The sequence below is a fragment of the Hypomesus nipponensis genome, chromosome 13 (genome assembly GCF_054491055.1).
Source record: "Hypomesus nipponensis isolate SF chromosome 13, ASM5449105v1, whole genome shotgun sequence".
Lineage (NCBI taxonomy): Eukaryota > Metazoa > Chordata > Actinopteri > Osmeriformes > Osmeridae > Hypomesus > Hypomesus nipponensis.
The window spans coordinates 18,638,681-18,660,535 of NC_140373.1; the positions used below are offsets into that span (position 1 = coordinate 18,638,681).

The 21,855-nt window shown below is 40.2% G+C and overlaps 1 protein-coding gene across 1 annotated transcript in view; it reads right to left on the reverse strand.

The window, feature by feature from the left end:
* LOC146260536 (mucin-13-like) overlaps nt 1-18,388 on the reverse strand; it is a 53,733-nt gene extending 35,345 nt beyond the window's left edge. Inside the window, exons 1-5 of the mRNA XM_084670012.1 lie at nt 18,186-18,388; nt 16,223-16,288; nt 8,083-8,202; nt 7,647-7,753; nt 1,728-1,789 (exon numbers count right to left, since the gene is read on the reverse strand). Of these exons, the coding sequence (XP_084526138.1) occupies nt 1,728-1,789; nt 7,647-7,753; nt 8,083-8,202; nt 16,223-16,288; nt 18,186-18,231 (401 nt within the window). The 5' untranslated portion in view covers nt 18,232-18,388. The remainder of the gene's footprint in view (nt 1-1,727; nt 1,790-7,646; nt 7,754-8,082; nt 8,203-16,222; nt 16,289-18,185) is intronic.
* Nucleotides 18,389-21,855: the final 3,467 nt, after the last annotated feature.

Below are 21,855 nucleotides of genomic sequence, written 5' to 3' on the forward strand. Positions count from 1 at the left end.
TGTGGTGGGCTGCTCTGACAATTGAGTCATAAAACAACTATCACCTGTCATTATATCTCCCCAGACATAAGGAGCGCTGTGAAAATGATGCACAGCTCCGATGAAAGGCACACAAAAGTAGGAAACATAAATTCCCAACTTCCCCACTGAGGAGTGGGACACAACAACGGCAATAACATGGTGCTGGACAACCAGGGCTTTTTAAAGTGGGAGTTTGTTTCTTGCTTTGCCCATCCCCTTCAGCTAGCCATCAATGATGGCTTTAAAGTGGCCCGTTGGGTGGTGGGAGCAAGTGGGAGGTTGGTGAGCCATTTACACCACATCACTGTTGTACACAGCACTGGAACAGCCTCTCCACCTGTAGATCACGGAAAAGCTGTCAGAAATGTGTAGCAGAGTCAGCACGAGCCACACCAATAACACGGACGCACTTCTGCACCGACATAGCTGCACCCCGTAACACACTTTTTGGAGAGGACTACTAAAGAAGCAAAGGCCCAGACCAACCCACTGGAGTGGTGGAAAATCAAGCAGGACAAGTACAAAAAGTCCTGGCTAAGCAGCACCTCCCTGTACCAGCAACTTCAGGTCCAGTATCAAGTCTTGTCAACTGCCAGCCTGATCCCAAATCACCTCCGTACTCGGCTACATGTGTGGTTGTGCGCCGTATCCAGTTCCAATTATTTATTTATCTTCAATTTAATAGCCTATGAAACATTTCTCCATGTGTCTTTTTTTTCCCAATGATAAACCTAATGTGTTTAAGTACATCCAATGTATGTTTGTACTTTTTGTTTAACACGCTAATCCTATTACCGTGTTAAATAAAAATTGCACTCGGTTGAAAACCTTGGTCTGAAGACGCAGCATCTTTTCAAGTTCATTGTCTTCTAGAATTTGATGCCTGCACTCCAAACAAACTGACAAGTTTAGAGAATATTCATGTAACACCATTTTGGAGGATTTCACAATAATCAGGTTATAAACAACAGGGGAAGGTATCAAGATTAACCATAAGCTCAGTCTTTGCAAGCAAGAATGGGTCATGGCTCACCACTTTGTGGCAAACTTCATGAGAGCATTGTCAGTCAGTTCAAAAGAACATCGCTCAACTCAAGATTGTAAAATATTTGAGGTATTTTATCATCTACTGTGCATGATATTGTGAAATGATTCAGGGAATTCAGAAAAATCTCATTGCACAAAGGACAAGGCCACAAACCACTGCTAAAGGTGTTTGACTTTTGTTTGACTTTTGAACCCTCATTCATGCAACTGTGATAAATATAACCATCTGGGCTTGGGAGTACTTCAGAAAACCGTTGTCACTTCACACAGTTCACTGCTGCATCCTGAAATGCATCCTGAAACTCTGTCATTCCAGGATGAAGACAGACATCAACGCCATGTAGAAACACTGCAGAGTTCTCTTAGCCAAAGCTCATGACTAACCTGCATGGAGTCCATATCTATCTCCTATTGAAAATGCATGGCGCATCATGAAGAAGAGAACCAGACAACAGTGACCAAGGACTGTTGACCAGATTGTATCAAGCAGGAATGGCCAACAATTCCACTTGCAAAGCTGCAACAACTTCTATCCTCAGTTTGTAACCGATTAAAAAGTGTGGAAGTAAATGGAAGGGTGATATAACACAGTGGTAAACATGCAAAATATATCTATATATTTATAAAACATCAATATCTACCAAACTAACAACACTGACCTGAATTCCAACACTGTGGACTGGAGGTAGTTATCGCCAGCGCTACCCAAAATCTTTTTCATCTGCAATTAGGGTAGAAAATGCTATTAAGTTTGTACTGAATCAACTACCTAATTTCAATACTTTAGTTTTTTTACTTTGAGACTGTGGCCAGTTGCATAAACTTAGTTTAGGACTAGTCTTAGCCTTACACAGTCTTAAATTGTAAGGTTAGACTAGTCTAATTAAGTCTGCCTGTTGCATAAAAAGTAAGACTGACTTAATTTGAGGTTTTAAAGTTGGCCACCTCTTCCCCTGGCTAAGCCTACGGTAAGGGATCTGTTGAAATGCCAACCATCTGTTATCTTAGCATAATTTATTACAAAAGGAAATTTGTAGTGAGTTTGTTAACTCAGAATTTAACTGGGTCTGCTTGTTCACTAAAATTGTATTTTATTAAACGAGTGAGTAGATGAGAACATTGACACTGCATTGACACTAGTCATCTGCGTTGGTGTTGTTGGAGATAAATGAAAGTAGCGTTGAGGTTAAATTAAGAAGCTTAAAGACGCATACAAATGAACTTAATGACCCAACTTTTTTTATTGGGGTGTGCCTGCTTTCGGCGAGCACAAACCATTGTTATCTCACATATATATTATTATTGTGAGAATGCTGTTAAGCATTCTCACTATTGCTTTTCAACTTCTCAGTTCTTCCGCCGTTTTTTGGCCTTTAACTAGTCCTGCATACTTTCACCGATTCCTAAATTTTTTGTATCAAAACGTTCAGCTCCTTCAGGAGATGATGGCTATGACTTCTGGTATTTCTCACTTTTATACTTTTTAAAGAATTAAGGTTTTTGTGCAAATAAAAAATGTAGCTCCTTATTGACTTTTATGATTGAGCAGCCAGCAGAGTGCCACACTGCTGGCTGCTCTTTTTCTGATATTCAACTAAATTGTCAAACAAATTCCTCTGACGTTCATATAGTTTAACTTACAGAAACAAGTTATACCTTAAAATGTAGGAAAACTTGTCTTCTTTCAGCCAATGTAACTACTAAAGAGCTCACATTGACAGATTTTCAGCTTTGATCCTTGAAGCGAGAGCAGCCTTTCAAATTCTCTCATTAACTTCAATGAAAAGGTGGGTAAAATTCGTCAGAGAATTTCGAAAGTAGACGCGTTTTTAAACTGCAGGTAGAGTTGTATTTCTGACCGCACAGACATATAAAGGACATGTCTGGTTTCGGGAGAGTCTTGGGTCTCGGAAAATATCCTCATTTTTTGGGATTGGACGTATAGTTTTGCGTCTAGGTTAACTTGTTTGAGGTGTGGATGCTAGGTAAATGTTGGTTATTCTCTGCCCTCAGCGTAGTAGCAATCATAGCTGCATCATCACCGTGGCAACCAAACAAACAAGCACCATGAGAGCAAAATTGGGTAACGTTTCGGAAACTGCAGGTAGAGTTGTATTTCTGACCGCAGAGACATATAAAGGACATCTCTGGTTTCATTTTTTGGATTGGACGTATAGGTTTGCGTCTAGGTTAACTTGTTTGAGGTGTGGATGCTAGCTAAATGTGTCATTCTCTCTGCCCATCTCGTTAGCGAGTACAGCTGCTCCATTGCCGTGGCAACCAAACAGACACGCACCATGAAAGCAGAATTGACCATTCCCCAGGCCACGCCCCTTTAGTTATTGTTGCTACGTCCGACACAATTCCCGGAACTGTCAACCCAAAGCCATGGCGAGTACGGAGATAAGCGCTACAGCTGTCAGTGTGAGTGAGGATTTTTTGAGTGATACCTTTGCGATATCTTCCAGATCCAGGCAGAAGGGACTGCAATATGCAGTGGAAGGATATATTCAAAATATTAAAATGAGCAACGAAGGGGAAACAACAAAAATCGAAGCCAAAGCAAAGCATACAGGTCTCAAGTAGCCTTGTCTGGCCAGGCACTTGTACAGCACTTGAACAGGGTTGGGATACTCAGGACTAGGTTGCCCACTCACAAAATTCTACGAAGATCAAAATAAAATAAGTTTATAATGGCTTGTTTTAATGGATTGACGTTTTGTTCAACATTGATACAGTATTTTAAGCTCTTACAAACTTGCTCGCGTTGGTTGGCTAGCTCAGCTTGCAATTTTACAGACATTAACATTTTGATTTTAACAAACTAATTTGTTGGAGTCACTAGTTATGCACTAGTAGTGGTAATAATACTAGTTTACATTAACCATAACTGTTTGGAAATTGGGATGTTCTCTCAACTAACATCTTAGATATCGTTCGCTAGCAGCTTAACGCTAGCTAGCTACCTTGGAGCAGACATATGCTATATGTTTGGTGATGTTCTCTAAATTAAGTTGGGAGTGGGGTCTCCCACACTGTTTTATCCACCGCCGGCACCTTCCCTCTTGAGTCTTCGGCTTTGTAAATGGAAAAAATACCACACCTCCCTCTAAACATTTGGGATATCTAGTGTCAGATCGACACGTCCCATAGGCACACCGTTTAACCATGTTGCTTCTGAGTCAAAGCTTGACGGACCTTCTTCTCTTAGTAGCGGTTGCTAAGGTACAATTGGACGAGGGCCGTTCTAGGGAGGAGTTTCGGGAACGGTCAATTGGGTAACATTTTGGAAACTGCAAAAAGAGTTGTATTTCTGACAGCACAGACACATAAAGGATATCAATGGTTTCGGCAGAGTCTTGGGTCTTGGAAAATATCCATATTTTGGCGATTGGACGTGTAGTTTTGCGTCTAGGTTAACTTGTTGAGGTAAGGATGCTAGGCAAATTTCTGTTATTTTCGACGAACCAATAAAGTTCATAATTCATCAAACCCGATTACTAGCAATTGTCGGTTTATGCCAATAATACAATTACTCCGTTTACATGTGTAATTAGTTATGCGATTACTCAATAAACACGTCTACATGATTCTTTTTTATTAATCGTTGTATGCTTCACGGACGAAACTTGCACCATCATCCTTCTGCAACAAAGTGTCGCCGTGTCTTCTTGTATCGGCCCTACTGCTGTATGTTTGAATCCTACTAAGAAAGCCGAGTAAATGCACTCAATGGTAGGCTACATCTGCTACTGCTATTACTATCCCAACTATAATTTTAGCTGTTAATAAGATAATATTCTTGTTATGACTAGCTAGCCTACTTCTTCTCTGTTTAACAGTTCAGCTTTCAGCTTCTCCCTCATTGTAGGCTATTTTAGCTCTTAGCTTTGTTAGATCATGCAGTTCAGCTTCCACACTGCCTCTTTTGTGTGACTCACACATTTTTGAAATTCATTTCAGCTTTCAGCTTGCGGGTATTTTCTCATTTCTGTATTTTCAGCAATAAAAAAAATATATATATATATTTAAAAAAAAACGTTCAGCTCCTTCAGGAGATGTGTGCTGTGTTTTGTTATTTCTCCCTTTTATAATAATTTTTTTTTTAAGGTTTTTGTGCAAATTATTCTCCCTTTAAAAGTAACGGTAAATCCTTTCAAATCATTAAAAAAGCTTCCTATTTTCAGCTTTTTTAGCATGGTCAGCTATCCCCATTCAGGTTTTCAGCATTCTCACTGCTGATTCGCAGGAACAGCCTTTTCTAGTTATTATTATTATTTCTTTTTGCCCCCCTAAAACTTTGTCAATATTTGGACTACATACAAAATGCCTGTGTCAAAATGTTTGTCTTGGTCTCTATTGAGTTGCTTGTATTTGGATTTACGTGCCATTGCACAGTTTAAGAGGTTACAACGTTTTTGTGGGGACAAAGTGCCTTTAGTCGACGAAGGGTAATCTGTGCTAGCTACGTCACCACGTCAACACACGTTAGCAATAACGCATGGATACAACGTGATAGAGACTTTCTAGCTCGCAAATTGGAGCTTGGTTTACGAGTGAAAAATACCACCCACAAAAAATCACAACCATTTGGCTTTGTAGAAAAAGCGATTTCGAGTGGAACTGTAATCTCGCATTTTTGATTAGGTCGTGACAGTCTTTCAAATTTGAGCGAGTGCAGGTTGCCCGTGAGACCGCCTCGTCTTTTAGACGGCAGCCATACTAGAAAGTGTCAAAGTATTATTTTTTGTAGCTAACTTTATAGTTAAATTTTACACGAAAAAACTAAAAGAGGGAAATGTTATGACGATATGACTATTGTAAAAACAGCCAGGTGGTGAGATTTTAATATAGATTTCTGTAAAAACGTTTATTTGTGTGCTGCGTGAGAGCCTGTCGGCCTCCATTGACGATTGCGGCAGCAACAATTGTTGTCAACAGTGTTGACACTCAGTCAACTGTCGATCTTCGAATTGTACATCTAAATGGACAGCAGTGTTTTAAAGACATGGCGATTGCGAAGACAGCCAGCAGGTCAGCATAGTTTATTTGTGTAAAACTTGGAATTTGAGTGCGACTGCGTCTTGCTTTGACGTTAGCCACAGAGTCACAGACTCGGCTCGCTACACTGGCAGTGTAGTAGGCTACAGTACTGTCTTCAATGCCACAGCTATAGCTAAACTTTATTATGTCTTATTACACGGTTGTTCTTAACGCTGTAGAAAGCTCCATTCACTTGAATGAGGCTTCCCAACGTTCTGCGGTCTGTTATAACAGACCGTTGCTATGAATAACAGACTGCTGTCAAGGGAAGTGGCCTTTGTGCCTCAGATTCCCATCCTTCTTAGTACTCCGCAAGTAGTCTGGTAACTTTTCAACCCCAGGGTACTCTGTTGCTTAGCGACGTCAGCTGATTTGAAGCCTAAATAATGCTCAAAGTCTATGAAGTTGTCTATTTCTCTACTGATCAACAATACCAATGGTAACAAATACTTTGTAAAAAGACACACTGTGTTAAGTTATTTTTGTTGGCAAGTAGCCGTGTAATAAGCGGGATAATGTATAGAATGCCGGTCATTATCGGGGAAATAAGCCCCTTCATGGCAAAACAAAACTGGAGAAAACTCCGCTTTGCGTCATGCCTAACAACTCCCCTTACCTGTTCTAAAATCAGCGCAAACCACTGCCTCTTGGGGCTTATTGCTTAATTATCCCTTACAAAAGAAACGTTCTAATTTCCTGCGCTTTCAAACAATCAGTGGAGTGTGGATAGCAACGGCAGCTAGCTTGCCTCTAGCAAACTGCTTTTGAATTAGCCATGTCCCCCTAAATTAATATCGAACTTATTTACGTTTTGGGGGGCTTATTTTTAGTCAGCAGACGGTACTATTTGAATTGCAATTCCATCTGAAATACTGCCAGTGACAACGTTGTTACAGTAGCTTGTTTCAAAGGGTGTTCTTAATGAATTATGCAATATGAGTAGGCTTAATGCTTGAAAATGTCACTAGAAGGGAAAACAGACCCACCTGCATCTGAAGCAAGCAAGCACACCCTACAATTTCCCCAGAAATAGTTCCCTCTCGTTATTTTTATTATTGTATATTTTTTATTTATTATAACCCAGCTTAGGTTTAGATGTGTCAATCTTCCGTCATTATTGTGTCGCGACGGGGGACACATCTAAGTATACACATATCTAAGTCAGTCTTACATTAGGCTCTCAAAGGGAAGCTTTATGCAACAGGTAAAATACCTGTCTTTGGCAAGTCTGACAAAGTAACATTTAAGTCTAAGACTAGGTCTATTTTATGCAACGGACCCCATGTCCTAATAAAGAGGCTCAATATGAGTTTTTGTGACCCAGAAAATCATATAGTCATCCCAAACCAAAATACGCCTAGTTAAAATCCAGGGCTGATCATTAGTTTTAATAGACCAAACCACCACTTTTTTGCCAGGTCAATAGATTTAGGTTTACCACCTCCTTTGGTATACTGGTGGATAAGGCTGCAGTCTTACACTGTTCTGAAAGTGACAAGGAAATCCTTTTAACTTTGTCAGAAACAAAATCTTACCGCATTAATTATTTCTTCAGCTGTCTCTTGGAACACCTTTGATACCTTATCCTCCATCCCTTCCACAAAGGCATCCGACAGGACCAGAAATCCAGGGAAAACCTTGGCTAAAATGTAAAACAAGGTTAAAATATGCTAACCACACAAAGAAAGAAACATAATAAATAAATGAATGTCTTCCCAGGGAGGGAAGACACTTTATAATTGACAGTTTATCAAAAAATAACTTTTTATCATATCTTTAAATCTATCAACTTCCCTAAATACTTGATTGAAACATTAACACCTAATATGTACAGTTAAGACCCCCAAATTATTCATGCAAATCACCAAAAAAAAACGATCTAAAAGCCTTCAAAGAGGCTGATATGCCAACAGATACTAACCTCGAGTGTTAAAGGTTATTTATGGGTTGCATCCATGTTAAGATACCCACCTCCTTCACAACGTTTCTCGTTGACAGAATAGGATTGGCCTGGTTCACATAAACAGATGGAGCCATTATAAAGCCTCTGGCAGGTGCTACCCACCCCACATGGGTTTGTGGTACAAGGATCTGAACAAAAAAAGCACACACAAAACATGTGTAACACGCTTTGGTGAAATGGGGCCGGTTGTCGGCCAACGTCATTTCTAGGTTTTACAGAAATTCAATACATTTGAGGGGGCGGAGATTCAGCTCCTTCAGGTGACACACCCCCCCAGTCTCAAGCAGAGAAGACTGCTGATTTTCTCACGATTTCAAAGCTTAATTTAACATACTTGTCAGTATTTTTTTCATTTGAATTTGTATCGGTAGTTGACAGCACATTATTCTGTGGTGTGACGAACTCATTTTCAATTCCACTTTAAAGGATTTTTAACTGTGGAAGTCACTATCCAGCATCACATCAATCCCAGAATACGTCCTTGGTTTGGGCTAATCGCCGAATGTTTACAGCGCCTGACTCCTCACTTGATTAACACTCGGATCAATAAGCAATCTCAAAATTGTATCAATAAAAAAAATTATACAATCCCTTTCCGTGATCATGATACACCCCAGAAATGTTCATTGCACCCCCAGTCAAAGCAGGCTGCATCTGGCTCTAGATGGAAGGCAGTTTCAAGAAAGATGGGAAAGCGAATACATATTTGTGCTTCAAGGAGAAAAAACTATTTATTTTGTGTTATGAGGCAATGTCGGTCATTAAAGAGTACAGTCTCCGTCGGCATTTTGACACCAAACACAGAGATAAATATGCCAAATTTAGCCTCCAAGAGAGGCTAATCGCATTAATGTCATAGTTAAAGAATTTGAGCAATGGGGTGGAAATGCTATCACTTTGAAAATCGGACTTTTGGGCGTTTCCTGTGGCCCGCAGTTGGTGAGGGGGTACCCACTCAGATTTAAAATCACTGTGCCAAATTAGAAATTAGTTACCAATACCAGTTATTGTGGCGCAAGGAGAAGAGGAATAATAATAATAATAATAATAATAATAAATATAGCTGCAAGCAAGGATGCGGGTTTCTCCGCAAAATGGCAAAATATTATGAACATGTACACTGCAGAAAATTGAGACTTGGACAACAAGAGAGCAAAAAGACTTCACGTTTGGCCAAAAACAATTCCAGACTCTCAGTCAATGCACAACTAATTAAAGTCATGTGGGCAACTGGGCTTGGGCAGCGTTCATATTCAGCTCCTTGCAAGATTAGCCTGTGACAGTTTAGCAGCCAACTCTCTGGTCCCATTAAACTACACAACATACACAATCAGGGTGACCATAAAGATTATATTATCAAACCAACAAAAACATTAGAAACATCGAACTGAACGAACACAACAACTGAAATCCCTCGCAAGGCTGTTGTAACCAAACTATTTTCCACAAGTCTTTGCGTTTTTGGACATGCCGCACTGCATGCTGGGTACCCAAGGGTACTGACACTGTTTATCTAGCTGTGCTCCGACTGCGTGATATGAATATTAGTTTTTTGTCAGCTTTGGAACAAAGGTTAAGAAAAGGTTGACATTTCAAGGTTAAATTGCATGAAATTGCGCATGGTATTTCAGAATGATTTCTGCCTGTTTAACTAAACAAGTAATCAAAATTATGACAGGCCAAAAGACTGTGCTTGGATTCGAACCTGTGACCTTATGCCTTGCAGGACAACATTTCAACCCATTGAGCTACCCGTAAGGCTGACAAATTCTGGTCAGTTTCTGTAAAAAAAATAATAAGCCGTATCTCCTGTAGCATGGCTTGTCCGATTCGGCCAAAGTTTAAACAGCTGTAATTCAATAATCTTTTGACATATCAAGGTGAAATTGCGCATGGTACTTCAGAACGATGTCATCCTGTTTAACTAAACATATATTCAAATTTAAGACAGACGCAGTGTGACTGGATTCGAACCTACGACCTTACACTTTGCAGGTCACCGTTCCACCCCGTTGAGCTATTCTCAGTGTTGAGTATTGGCATGTTCAGTTACTGTACAAAAAAGGCTGTTTCTCCAATGGTGAGCATTGTCAGATTTGGTCCAATTTCAAACAGCGGTAATTCAGTCCTATTTTTACATATCAAGGTGAAATTGTGTAAGTTACGTCAGAGTGATGTCACCTTAAAGCCTATTAGGTTTGAAAAACCATCATTCAAAATGACATTTGATTTAGTGACACAAACATATTGAGTTAATGTGTACATTTACATAAATACACCCTTTTCAGCCATTTTGTACTTCATTCAATTGCCTTAAGTAAAAATTTTAAATACTTCAATGATAACTATATGTACCAAATTTCAAGTCAATTAGACCTTCGGTTCAAGAGAAGAGGAATTTTGAATGTTTTCCCAAATAATCACTGTACAGGAAAATCCATCATGGCGGACCTTATGGGTCCTTGAGGCTTTTTTGTTCCTCATGAAAAATGAGGCATGCCCACCAAGTTTCAGAAGAATTGGAGCAATGGGGTGGAAATGCAATCACTCTGAAAAGTGGACATTTGGGCGTGGCCTGTGGCGCCCCCTATTGTCTGATGTGGGCCAGTCTGTGTCTGGGCTGTAGTTGTGGCATGTTGTATCAATATGCCAAATTTCAAAACTTTTTACCAATGTGTTCATGAGATAAATTACAATAATAATAAAAAATATAGCTGCAAGCAGCAATGTGGTGGCCAAGCAGTCAAATGACCCATAAAACACTTAAGAAATCCTTAGAACAGGGTTCCGAGGGCATGCAGCAAGTTTGGTGTGAATCCATCAAAGATTTTCTGAGATACGACCCAACTTCCTGTTTGCTGGCTTAATTGCACATTTTGACTCCCTGTACCGGGCAAACGGTTCTGAAAATCAAAAAATCATGTGAAACTCTTTGTGAGGCTTGGTCTGAAGATACTCTCTGCCAAATTTGGTGAAGATTGGACAACATGTGTAGGAGGCGTAAATTAATTCAAAATGGCGGCCGGATCAATTCGGCTATTATCACAAGTTATCATGTATTACATACGGGATGTCCCAACATATCATGAGACAAAGGAATCCCTTCATAAAAGCAAACAAATCAACAGTTATTGGCCAAAACACATTTTTGCTTCCTGCGGCCACGCCCAGTGATCACATGACACCAAATTAATTGGACAGCCTCAGAAGAGGGTTCCGAGTCATCATATTAAGTTTGGTGTTGATTTCTCAAAGATTAGCTGAGATATGACCCAACTTCCTGTTTGGTTGCTTTGTTGCCAATTTTGATTGGCTGTACCGGACAAACGGTTTTGAAAATCGAATATCCTTTGATAACTTCTGTGAGGGTTGGTCTGATGATAATGTGTGCCAATTCTGGGGAAGATTTGAAAAAAATAAAAGTAGTTGAAGCGAAAAAACGTGTTTCCTTAAAATTCAAAATGGTGGAAAATCTATATAACCGGAAATTGGCGTCATAGGGTGTGTTGAACTCGTCTTGATCCAGGGAATCCAATGGTACCTCATTTTTGAAAATCGGTCATACGGTTCTAAAGTTACGTGTGTAAACAACTCCAACAAGTCCAACTTTGACCAGTTGGTGGCGCTAGAGTGCTCCAATGAGAGACATGAAACTTGGTGAATATAAAGAGGGGACTGTGCTTAATAAGTGTGCCAAATTTCACAACTTTTTACCATACGGTTCTAGGGGCTGCCATAGACTCCAATGACAGAAGAAGTGTAATGATAATAATAAGAAGAAGAAAAGGTAGAATCACTTATCACCAATAAGAAAAGGTAGAATCACTTATGTGGCTTCGCCGCTTCGCGGCTTGGCCACCAATAAGAAAAGGTAGAATCACTTATGTGGCTTTGCGGCTTGGCCACCAAATATAGCTGCAAGCAGCGATGCGGGTTCCTCCGCAAAATATTATAAACATGTACACTTTAGAAGATCGAGAGTTGGACAACAAAAGAGCAAAACTACTTCATGTTTGGCCAACAACAGGCTGAATGGGGATTTGAACTCATGAGCATAAGGTTACAAGTCAGTCTCTCTATCCTCTCTGCTACACACCAACTGTTGAGATTGTATGAATAGAAAGGGCAGAGTATTAGCTTTGGTCAGCTTTGGGATAAAGGTTAAGAAACGGTTGACATTTCAAGGTGAAATTGCATGAAATTGTGCATGGTATTTCAGAATGATGTCATCCTATTGAACTAAACAGATAATCAAAATGATGACAGGCCAAAAGATAATGGCTGGATTCCAACCTACTACCTTATACTTTACAGGTCACCATCCCAGCCCATTGAGCTATTCTCAGTGTTTAATATTGTCATGTTCAGTTACTGTATTAAAAAGTAAGCTGTTTCTCCTGTGGTAAGCGTTGTTAGATTCAGCCAAAGTTGAAACTGCTTTCACATTTCCTATGAAAATGGGACAACGGGATGACTGGGTTGCTGCTGTACAAGTAACTAGCTACTGTGGTGAACCTGACTTGTTTTGCAGTGGTTTACATAGTCACGCTAAATAGATGATTGGAGTGTTGTGATGGGCTCAACTAAACACGCGTTGCTATGTTTTACAACCGGAGGATTTATCTGAAGACTAGAAACCGTTTTGTCAGAATAAAAAATAAAAAACTATGCCTCTGACTAGTTTTGAACCTACAACCCTTTGCTTACCGCCACAACATCTCAGCCAATTGAGCCATTCCCAGGCATGGAATACACAAAGTTCAATAACTGGATAATTTTAAAAAGCTGTTTCTCCAATGGCGAGCATTGGAAGATTTGGTCCAGGTTCAAACAGCTGTAATTCAGTCATATTTTGACATATCAAGGTGAAACTTTGCATGGTACTTCAGAGGCATGTCACCTTAAAGCTTATTAGGTTTGAACCATCCTTAAAAAATACATTTGATTTAGTGACACAAACATATTGAGGAAATGTGTACATTTACATAAATACACCCATTTCAGCCATTTTGTACTTGATTCAATTGCCTTAAGTAACGTTTTTAAATACGTCAATGATACATGTCTGTACCAAATTTCAAGTCAATCTCATCTGTGGTTCAAGAGAAGAGGAATTTTGGCCTGTGGCGCCCCCTATGGCCTGATGTGGCCCATATTTGGTGTGGGGGTACCCACTTGGATGTAGTATCAATGTGCCAAATTAGAAAATTTATGACCAGGGACTTTGAGATATTGGGGCGCAAGGAGAAAAATAATCATAAGAATACCAACAATAACAATAGGTTCCATCCTACCGGAAGAACCTAATAATAAGAATACCAACAATAACAATAGGTTCCCTCCTACCGGAGGAACCTAATAATAATAATAAGAAGAATACCAACAATTACAATAGGGTTCTCCTTACGGAGGAACCCTAATAATAATAATAATACCAACAATTACAATAAGGTCCTCCTGACGGAGGAACCCTAATAATAATAATAATACCAACGATTACAATAAGGTCCTCTTGACGGAGGAACCCTAATAATAATAATAATAAAACTAAATAACACAATACTGCCGTGCAAAGGCAAAACACTGTAACTTCAATTTTGTCAAATGATTTTATTTTTGATTTGATTTTATTATTTTATTTTTTCGGAACAGTTAAGGTTTGCTTTATTATGTGGCCAAATATCTAACATGAACTCGTCTGTTTTTCAGAGAAAATAAGGTTGTTGTCTTCACCGTACCTTCCAAAAGCCTGCTTTGGCTTTAGAAATCCAATGCAGAATGCCGTAACATCAGTTACGGTTCTTTGCCTTTGTTTTGCGGCACTCAAATGTTCAAATGGAGTTATGGTTTCAATTGAACTAATACGTAACCTAGCAACAATAAACACATCTAGCATTAGCTTAGCCTACTCGCTGGCATTCAACACCAAACATCCCAAACATGAGTTGTTTGTAAGTATCTTACCCTGGCAGTTAAATCAAAAACACTCTTGTCTTGTGAGTCTTGTGACAGGTATCCACGTGTATGTTACATTGGCTTATAAAATACAGAGTTTATATAGTGATAAGCAACTAAGTGAGCGAAGAAACGGAAGTTACTGTATTTTGCCTTGGCATGACCACTTACGATAGACTATGGTATACTTCTGTAACTTCAAAATATGGGTCAAAAGTTGAGTTTAAGATCAACAATTTCAAAAATGTCTAGTTTAGATAATGTGTAATCACTAAAACATCAAACTGCTAGATTTCCAGTGTCCTACATAAAATGCATTTGGCAGGACAACTACTTTGAAAGTGCAAAAACTTTGAAGTCGTTTTTCTCAGTTCTACACTTCGACGAGTTAAGGTCTTTTGGCTTTGTAGGGCAGTATAGGTTTCCTCCTGACGGAGGAACCCTAATAATAATAATACTAACAAAAACAATAGGTTTCCTCCTGACGGAAGAACCATAATAATAAGAATACCTACAATAACAATAGGTTCCCTCCTACCGGAGGAACCCTAATAATAAGAATACCAACAATAACAATAGGTTCCCTCCTATTGGAGGTAAAAGGAAGAAAAGGTAGAAACACTTACGGTGGCTTCGCCGCTTTGCAGCTTGGCCTCCAATAATAATGAAAAGAAGAAAAGGTAGAAACACTTGCTTGGCCACAAAATATAGTTGCAAGCAGCAATGAGGTGGCCAAGCAGTCAAATTACCAAGAACTTAGCTTTCTGCAGCCATGCCCAGTGATCACATGACACCAAATTGTTTGGATATCCTCAGAAGAGGGTTCCGAGTCAATATACCATGTTTGGTGTTGATTTCTCAAAGAGTTGCTGAGATACGACCTAACTTCCTGTTTGGTTGCTTTGTTGCCGATTTGTCCGGCTGTACCGGACAAACGGTTTTGAAAATAAAAAATCCTTATAACACCTGAGTGAGGGTTGCTCTGACGATGATGTGTGCCAATTCTCTGAAAGATTTGACAAAAAATGTAGTAGCAAAAACAAGTTTTTCCTTAAAATTGAAAATGGCGGAAAATCTATATAACCGGCAAATGACGTCATGCCTCGTCTTGACCCAGGTAATCCAACGGTACCTCATTTTTGAAAATCGGTCATACGGTTCAAAAGTTACGTGTGTAAACAGAAGTCCAACTTTGACGTGTTGGTGGCGCTAGAGTGCTCAAATAGGAGGCATGAAACTTGTTGAAAATAAAGAAGGGACTGTCCTTAAAGAGTGTGCCAAATTTCACAACTTTTCGTCATACGGTTCTAGGGGCTGCCATAGACTCTAATGGGAGAAAAATGTAATAATAATAGTCGAAACACTAAGGTGGCTCCAAAGCTTCAGTGCTTGGCGAATAAATATAGCTGCAAGCAGCAGTGAGGTGGCCAAACAGTCAAATGACCCAGAAAACATTTCCTCCGAGTTTCGAGTCAATATACCAACTTTGATGTTGATTTCTCAAGGATTAGGTGAGATATGACCCAACTTGCTGTTTGGTGTCTTTGCTGAAGATTTTGATTGGCTGTACCGGACAAACGGTTTTGAAAATCAAAAATCTGTTGAAGAATTGATTGAAGGTTGCTCTGATGTGTGCCAATTCTGGGGAAGATTTGACCAGAATTGAAGGAGGAGTAGTGAAAAAAACATGTTTTCTTAATCTTTACTGTACAGAAAAATCCAATATGGCGGCCGTTATAGGTTCTTGAGGCCTTTTTTGTTCCGCATGAGCAATAAGGCATATATACACAAGTTCAGAATTTTGGGACAAATGGGATGCAAATGGCATCACTTGATGAAAATTGTAAAATTGGGGTGTGGCCTGTAGCGCCAACTTCTGTGTAAAGTGACCCATGTTTGGTATGCTAGTTAGTAATGTGCTGCAGTTTCAACATGCCAAATTTCACAACTTTTTACAGCTCTGGTCTAAGGGCTACCATTGACTCCCATAGGACTACCATAATAATACCACCAATAACAATAGCGTTTACACCTTACGGAGGAATCCTAATAAGAATACGTAGAAACACTTAAACACTTCACAGCTTCGCTGCTTGGCCACCAACTACATTCATTCAACATTGCATCTCCTCTTAAAGTGAGTAGCCTTAAGTTAAGTAACATCTGGTAATAAACCATGAAGCGACAACATACCTGGTGCCTCTGTTGTTGTTATTGCCGGTTCTGTTGTTATTGCCGGGTTGGTGGTTGCTGTAGAGTCTGTAGAGATGTTAGAAAGCAGAGGGAGATTGTCAATAGTGATTACTTGGGTAGTGAGAACAGCTGCAGGGATGGCGTTACAGGGGTAGTGAGTCAGCTCCAGGGGTAGCGTTACTGGGGTAGCAGAGGCCTTCCCAACCGTCCCAGCAGCAGGAACAGCAGTGAACGGGACCAGACTACATCAACTCTCTCAGCCTTACACCCCCAACCGCCACCTTCAGTCTTCTTCAGACAACCGCCTGGTAGTCCCACCGCTCAAGACCGCCCGGTCCCAACACAAGCTCTTCTTCTGTCTCTCCACCTTCAAGAAAAGGCTCAAGATGCACTTGTTCCGGGATTACAACGGTACTTAGGAACGGTTTGTTGGACACAATGTTAGTTTCCTCAAGGATCACAATGACTCTTGCTTAGAGACTTGTTGCTCTTGTTGGTTAGTGGCAACTGATTTAAATTGTTGTACTCGCTGTGAAATATTTTTTACTGTTGCTTGCTTTTCTACAGGTACACTTGCACTTATAGCAATTCGAATGTTTTAATTGTAAAATGTTTAACTACATGCTCTCATGGTTCTTCCCTTTGGCACTTATTTTTGGTTGTTCACAATATGTGCTTAATGTTTTGGCTACCTGCAATGTTTTTGGGGCTATCTTGTTGTTACTATCAATGACCTATGCACTTTGTAAAGCTCTCTCCTGGAAGTCGTTTTGGATAAAAGCATCTGCTAAATGAATAAATGTAAATGTAACGTAGTACCATGGTTAGGGTTATACTTATCTGTTATCCTTAAGATTGGAATATTTCTACAGTTATGCCATGAAATAAATCCTAAATGGCTCTAGAGGCAACGTTTGTTTCCATGAGTATGGTCGATACTGTAATTTTATAATGCTGCTTTACCACCTGACTGCATTTAATCAAATTTGATTTGCGTGAGGTTTAAGTATTATTCTTGTTTACTACCTTTTATTTATTGGTGTTTTTTTTCTTCATCATAATAGATTCACACCTGAGCTTCCTGATTGTCAAGATGACCATAAAACGCGTGCAGACTGGTGTCCAATTAAGTACTTTTCCAACTAAATTGACAACAAAGTGTTTTAAGATTTGGCAGCATTCACAAATCAAAGAGAGCTACAAACTAGAGGAATGTCTCTGAATTAGCCTGACGTTGTTATACTCATAATTCTAGTCTGAATATGAGTCTGAAACCGCTCCATTGGGCTGTGAGTATGGGGCATGTTTCAACCAAACCTGGAAAAAAATGCCTCTTCACTAAATTGGATAGACCTACAACCAATCAGAGCAACGTAGTATGCTGTTTGTTGAAAACAAATTCAACCCAAGTGCTCTTTGGTGACGTGACTAGTTACTGTTGATCATCTATCCATCATCGTATAAAGCCCACCCTGACAATTTGATTGGTCCGAACAGCTCCTGTTCGGACATACTTTTTCCCAAAACTAGCGACCCCAGACCCAACTTCCCGACCAAATTATTTTGTGTGCGGGGCTAATTGGGCTGGCAGCCAGGCTATCTCTGAATACTACTCCACAAGAAATAAAGATCTTCTTTAGCATATTGTTCACATGGCCTGCCTTGGCTATCCCAGAATAAAAATGCAATACAAAAACACAAAAGTGACAGTCATTAGCAGCAAAATGGCAAGAGATTCTTCAAGCTGAGAAACTCACTCAAAATTGTTGATGACCTGGATGTAACAGAAGAAACAAAGACAGACATTCTTTGTAAAGTCAGGCCATTACTTGATTGTGTGAGACAAGGCTATCTCAACCTTACAAAGACTGAGAAGGTCTGCATTGATGAGCAAATCATCCCTTTCAAAGGCCGCGGTCCTGTTAGGCAATATACGTTTCAACCAAAGCCAAACCGTACCTACCCTGGTCTGATGCTGGATTTCGAAGTGTACCAAGGGAAAAATACATTCATGGGCTAAAGAGTGGGCGTTGGAGCAGCAACAGTTCTACGCATTGTTGAATCTGTTCCCACAAGAAGTCACATATTATTTGACCAATACTTCACGATGATCGATCTCATGGATGTATTCCTGGCAAAGGGCTTTCCAGCAACTGGAACCAAAATAAAGAGCCGAGTCCCAAAGCCATGCCAGCTAGGGCTGGGCAGTATGACCTAAAATGTTTATCTCGGTATACTTCGTAAGCACTGACGGTATCGGTATTTATCAAGATATTAGTTATTCTTAAAATGTCATGACAATGCAGTCCTAATCTACCGCACTCGGACGGATTTGGTAACTCCGGTGTGTCACTGTCACGAGTTGAATTTTCCAAATTTTGCAGCGTTTAATTGCCATGGAAGATCGACTTCTCAGTAGCCTACACGTTCAACAGTAGCCTACGTTTATGGGATTGCAAAAAAAAAACGTAAATATTTGTAGAGTTAGCTGTACCTATAAACAATTATTACATGGCTAAATACTCGATTCTGTTGGCATACAGTAAACATATATTTCACAATTCTAACCAACCTGGTTTGTCAAACGCATTCTGGTAGATTCATTTTCGCGCACATGCATGGCTTTCATGTGGTGAAAGAGAGTGCTAGTGTAAGAGGGGTTAAAGCAAGCTTGTTCATAATCCAGTCGTCAACGTAGGTTATGAAAGTGATGCAGGCACATTAAATAAAGCTGTACGGACTCAATTTATTAGCCAAGCAACATTCGTTAAACATTCAACCCCGACACCTTTTTCTACTCCCCCTCTACAGCGCATGTCTCTAAACAACCTCAACTTAATACGTCACTTCCACATGTGTAAAATAAAATACAATCTTTAAAACTCTAATTGTACAAAATATTAAACAGAAAAGTAAATCTCACACTTTTCCCCCCCTGAGAAAAAGAAATGTCCTCATTTCCACTAATAGGCAAAAATGAAAAGTATACAAATATATATATGATCATACTTGCATGGATATATTGCCTTTCTCTGGCCACTAAGGTGCGTGCCATATTATAAGAACACAACATTGTGTAGCAAACAGTTTTTTTTTTTTTTTTTTAAACAAAACAGCAACAATGCTATATAACAGGTCACATAAACTTCCTAGGCCTTTTGCTAATCCGCCCTGAACGAGTTACTACCCCCTCAGTTGACGAGGGTTCTCCCACTACAGAAGATCCTTCCAGCCCTTGAGATGGCTGTTGTATCGGCTGCTGAACAGGAGGTATGCGTCCTGAGGGCCTACGGATGTAGGGACGAGCCATCGGGGTCGTAGTGCTATTCTCTGCAGCCTCAGGTACTTGTGCCGTCAAAGGAAGAGACCCTGATAAAGATGTATATGTTGGTCTTGCTTCAGGTACCTCTTCCTCTCCATTCTGACCATTACCAGTGGATTGGTTAGTTTGAATATTCCAGCCAGATCTATATGGCTTTAAACGATCATAGTGCACAACTTTGAGTCCTGCTTTCTCATTCCTTAAGTTTAACACTGAGTAAATTACACCATCCATGTCCACAGAAATTATACGATATGGCCCTTTCCATTTGGGCTCTAACTTCTTTCTTAGTGTGGTCGGATCATTCATCCACACCATGTCTCCAACTGTAAAAGGCAGAAACTTTGCATACCTGTTAAAGTAATATTCCCGTTTGAGTTTCTGATCCATCCCATTACTAAGCACCTCTCTAAACACAGTTTCCATGCGCTCAACCAGAGTAGAGCCATAGTTCTGAGGGGTCTCCACATTAACTCCCTCCGGGGAATCAATCTGTACGTGCACAGGCAAACGAGGCTCCCTACCATGAGCTAGAAAAAATGGAGAGTAACCACTGCTAGAATGAGGTGTAGCATTAAATGATAGTACGATTGCCGACAAATACTGGTCCCATTCACCATCCTTGTTGAAGAGAACTTTGGACAACTGATCTTTCAGCGTCCTATTGAATCGTTCTACCATTCCATTACCACGTGGATGATACGGGGTGGTCCTTTTCTTTTTTATTCGTAGTCGTTGACAAATGTCATGTATGATCTCTGACTCATACTGACGGCCCTGATCTGATAATATTTCCTCTGGAACCCCATGCTCGGGTATATACTGTTCGCAGAACAGCTGTGCTACTGTGCTGGCCTTCTGATCTACCATGGAATATGCATTAACATATTTAGTGAAATGATCTTGTACTACCAACACATACCTATTTCCTCTAGAAGTAACAGGCATTTCGGTAATATCAGAGCACACAAGCTGAAAAGGTCTATCAGCACTAATAGACTGAAGAGGTGCCCGTCGTTCAGGAACCGGCTTCCTCCTAGATTCACAAGCTTCACATGACTCACAATGTTGTTCAATTGCACTTCTCATTCCTGGCCAAAAACACCAACTCCGAGCGCGTTTAAGTGTGCGCTCAGCACTATAGTGTCCGGCACAAGGATCACCATGTAAGCAATGTAAAGTGTCTTGAACAAGAGCCTCAGGAATTACTACTTGGTACATTTCAGGTTGACCTGGAGCCAGGTGAGCAGTACGACATAGTACGTCACCACGTAACACCAGGCGGGGAAACTGCCACCAAACTTGTCTTAATTTCCCTGTAACCTGTCTGAGATTAGGTCTCTTTTTGTTCTGAAGCCACTTAAAAACCTGTGAGAGATGAGGGTCTGTTTTCTGAGACTGTGAAATGTCCTTTCCCTCACTACTCAAAGAAACCTGCAAAGGGTTTACAGTAGACTCAATGTTTGCATCATCATTACCCCCCGGAGTCAAACAACTTAGAGGCTGCAAACTAGTATGACTGTCCAAACGACTGGCTCCAGAAACAACGCCTGTCCGAGAGATGTCAGTTAACTCTTCAGTTTGTATAGCCACTGTCTTTGTAAGAGCGTCCAGTGGTTTAGATAAATCCACGGGAATTCTAGACATAGCATCTGCATTAGTGTGTTTTCGTCCTTCCTTATGTAAAATGACCCATTCATACGGGTCTAGGTCCATAGCCCACCGACCTCTACGTCCTGTGGGATCAATGTCAAACTTTAATTTTCGAAGACCAACAAGAGGTTTGTGATCCGTTACGATTGTAAAAGGGCAGTTGCTCAAGTAATGACGAAAATGTCGAAACGACCAAACTATTGCCCATAATTCTTTATCGTAAGTGGACCATTTTCTTTCTGTAGGAGACAGTACATGGCTAGCATATGCCACAACACGTTCGTTGCCATTTTGTATTTGGGACAAAACAGCACCAATTGCCAGCTTAGATGCATCTGTGCTCAATGTAAATGGCTGATCGAAGTTTGGAAACGCCATGACAGGGGGCGAAGTCAGAGCATCTTTCAGCTGCTGAAATGCCACTGAGCAGTCATCTGTCCAATCAAAGAGGACATCCTTATAAGTCAGTCTGTGTAAGGGTTGAGCTTTAACAGCATAGTTTGGAACAAATCGCCGATAAAAACTACACAATCCCAGAAAAGCTCGTACCTCAGTGGGAGACCTAGGTGTTGGCCAATCTCTAACGCGCTGACTATGAGCTGGGTCCAGAGCCAACCCCTCCTTTGACACAATGTGAGCCATGTATTTCACAGATGCT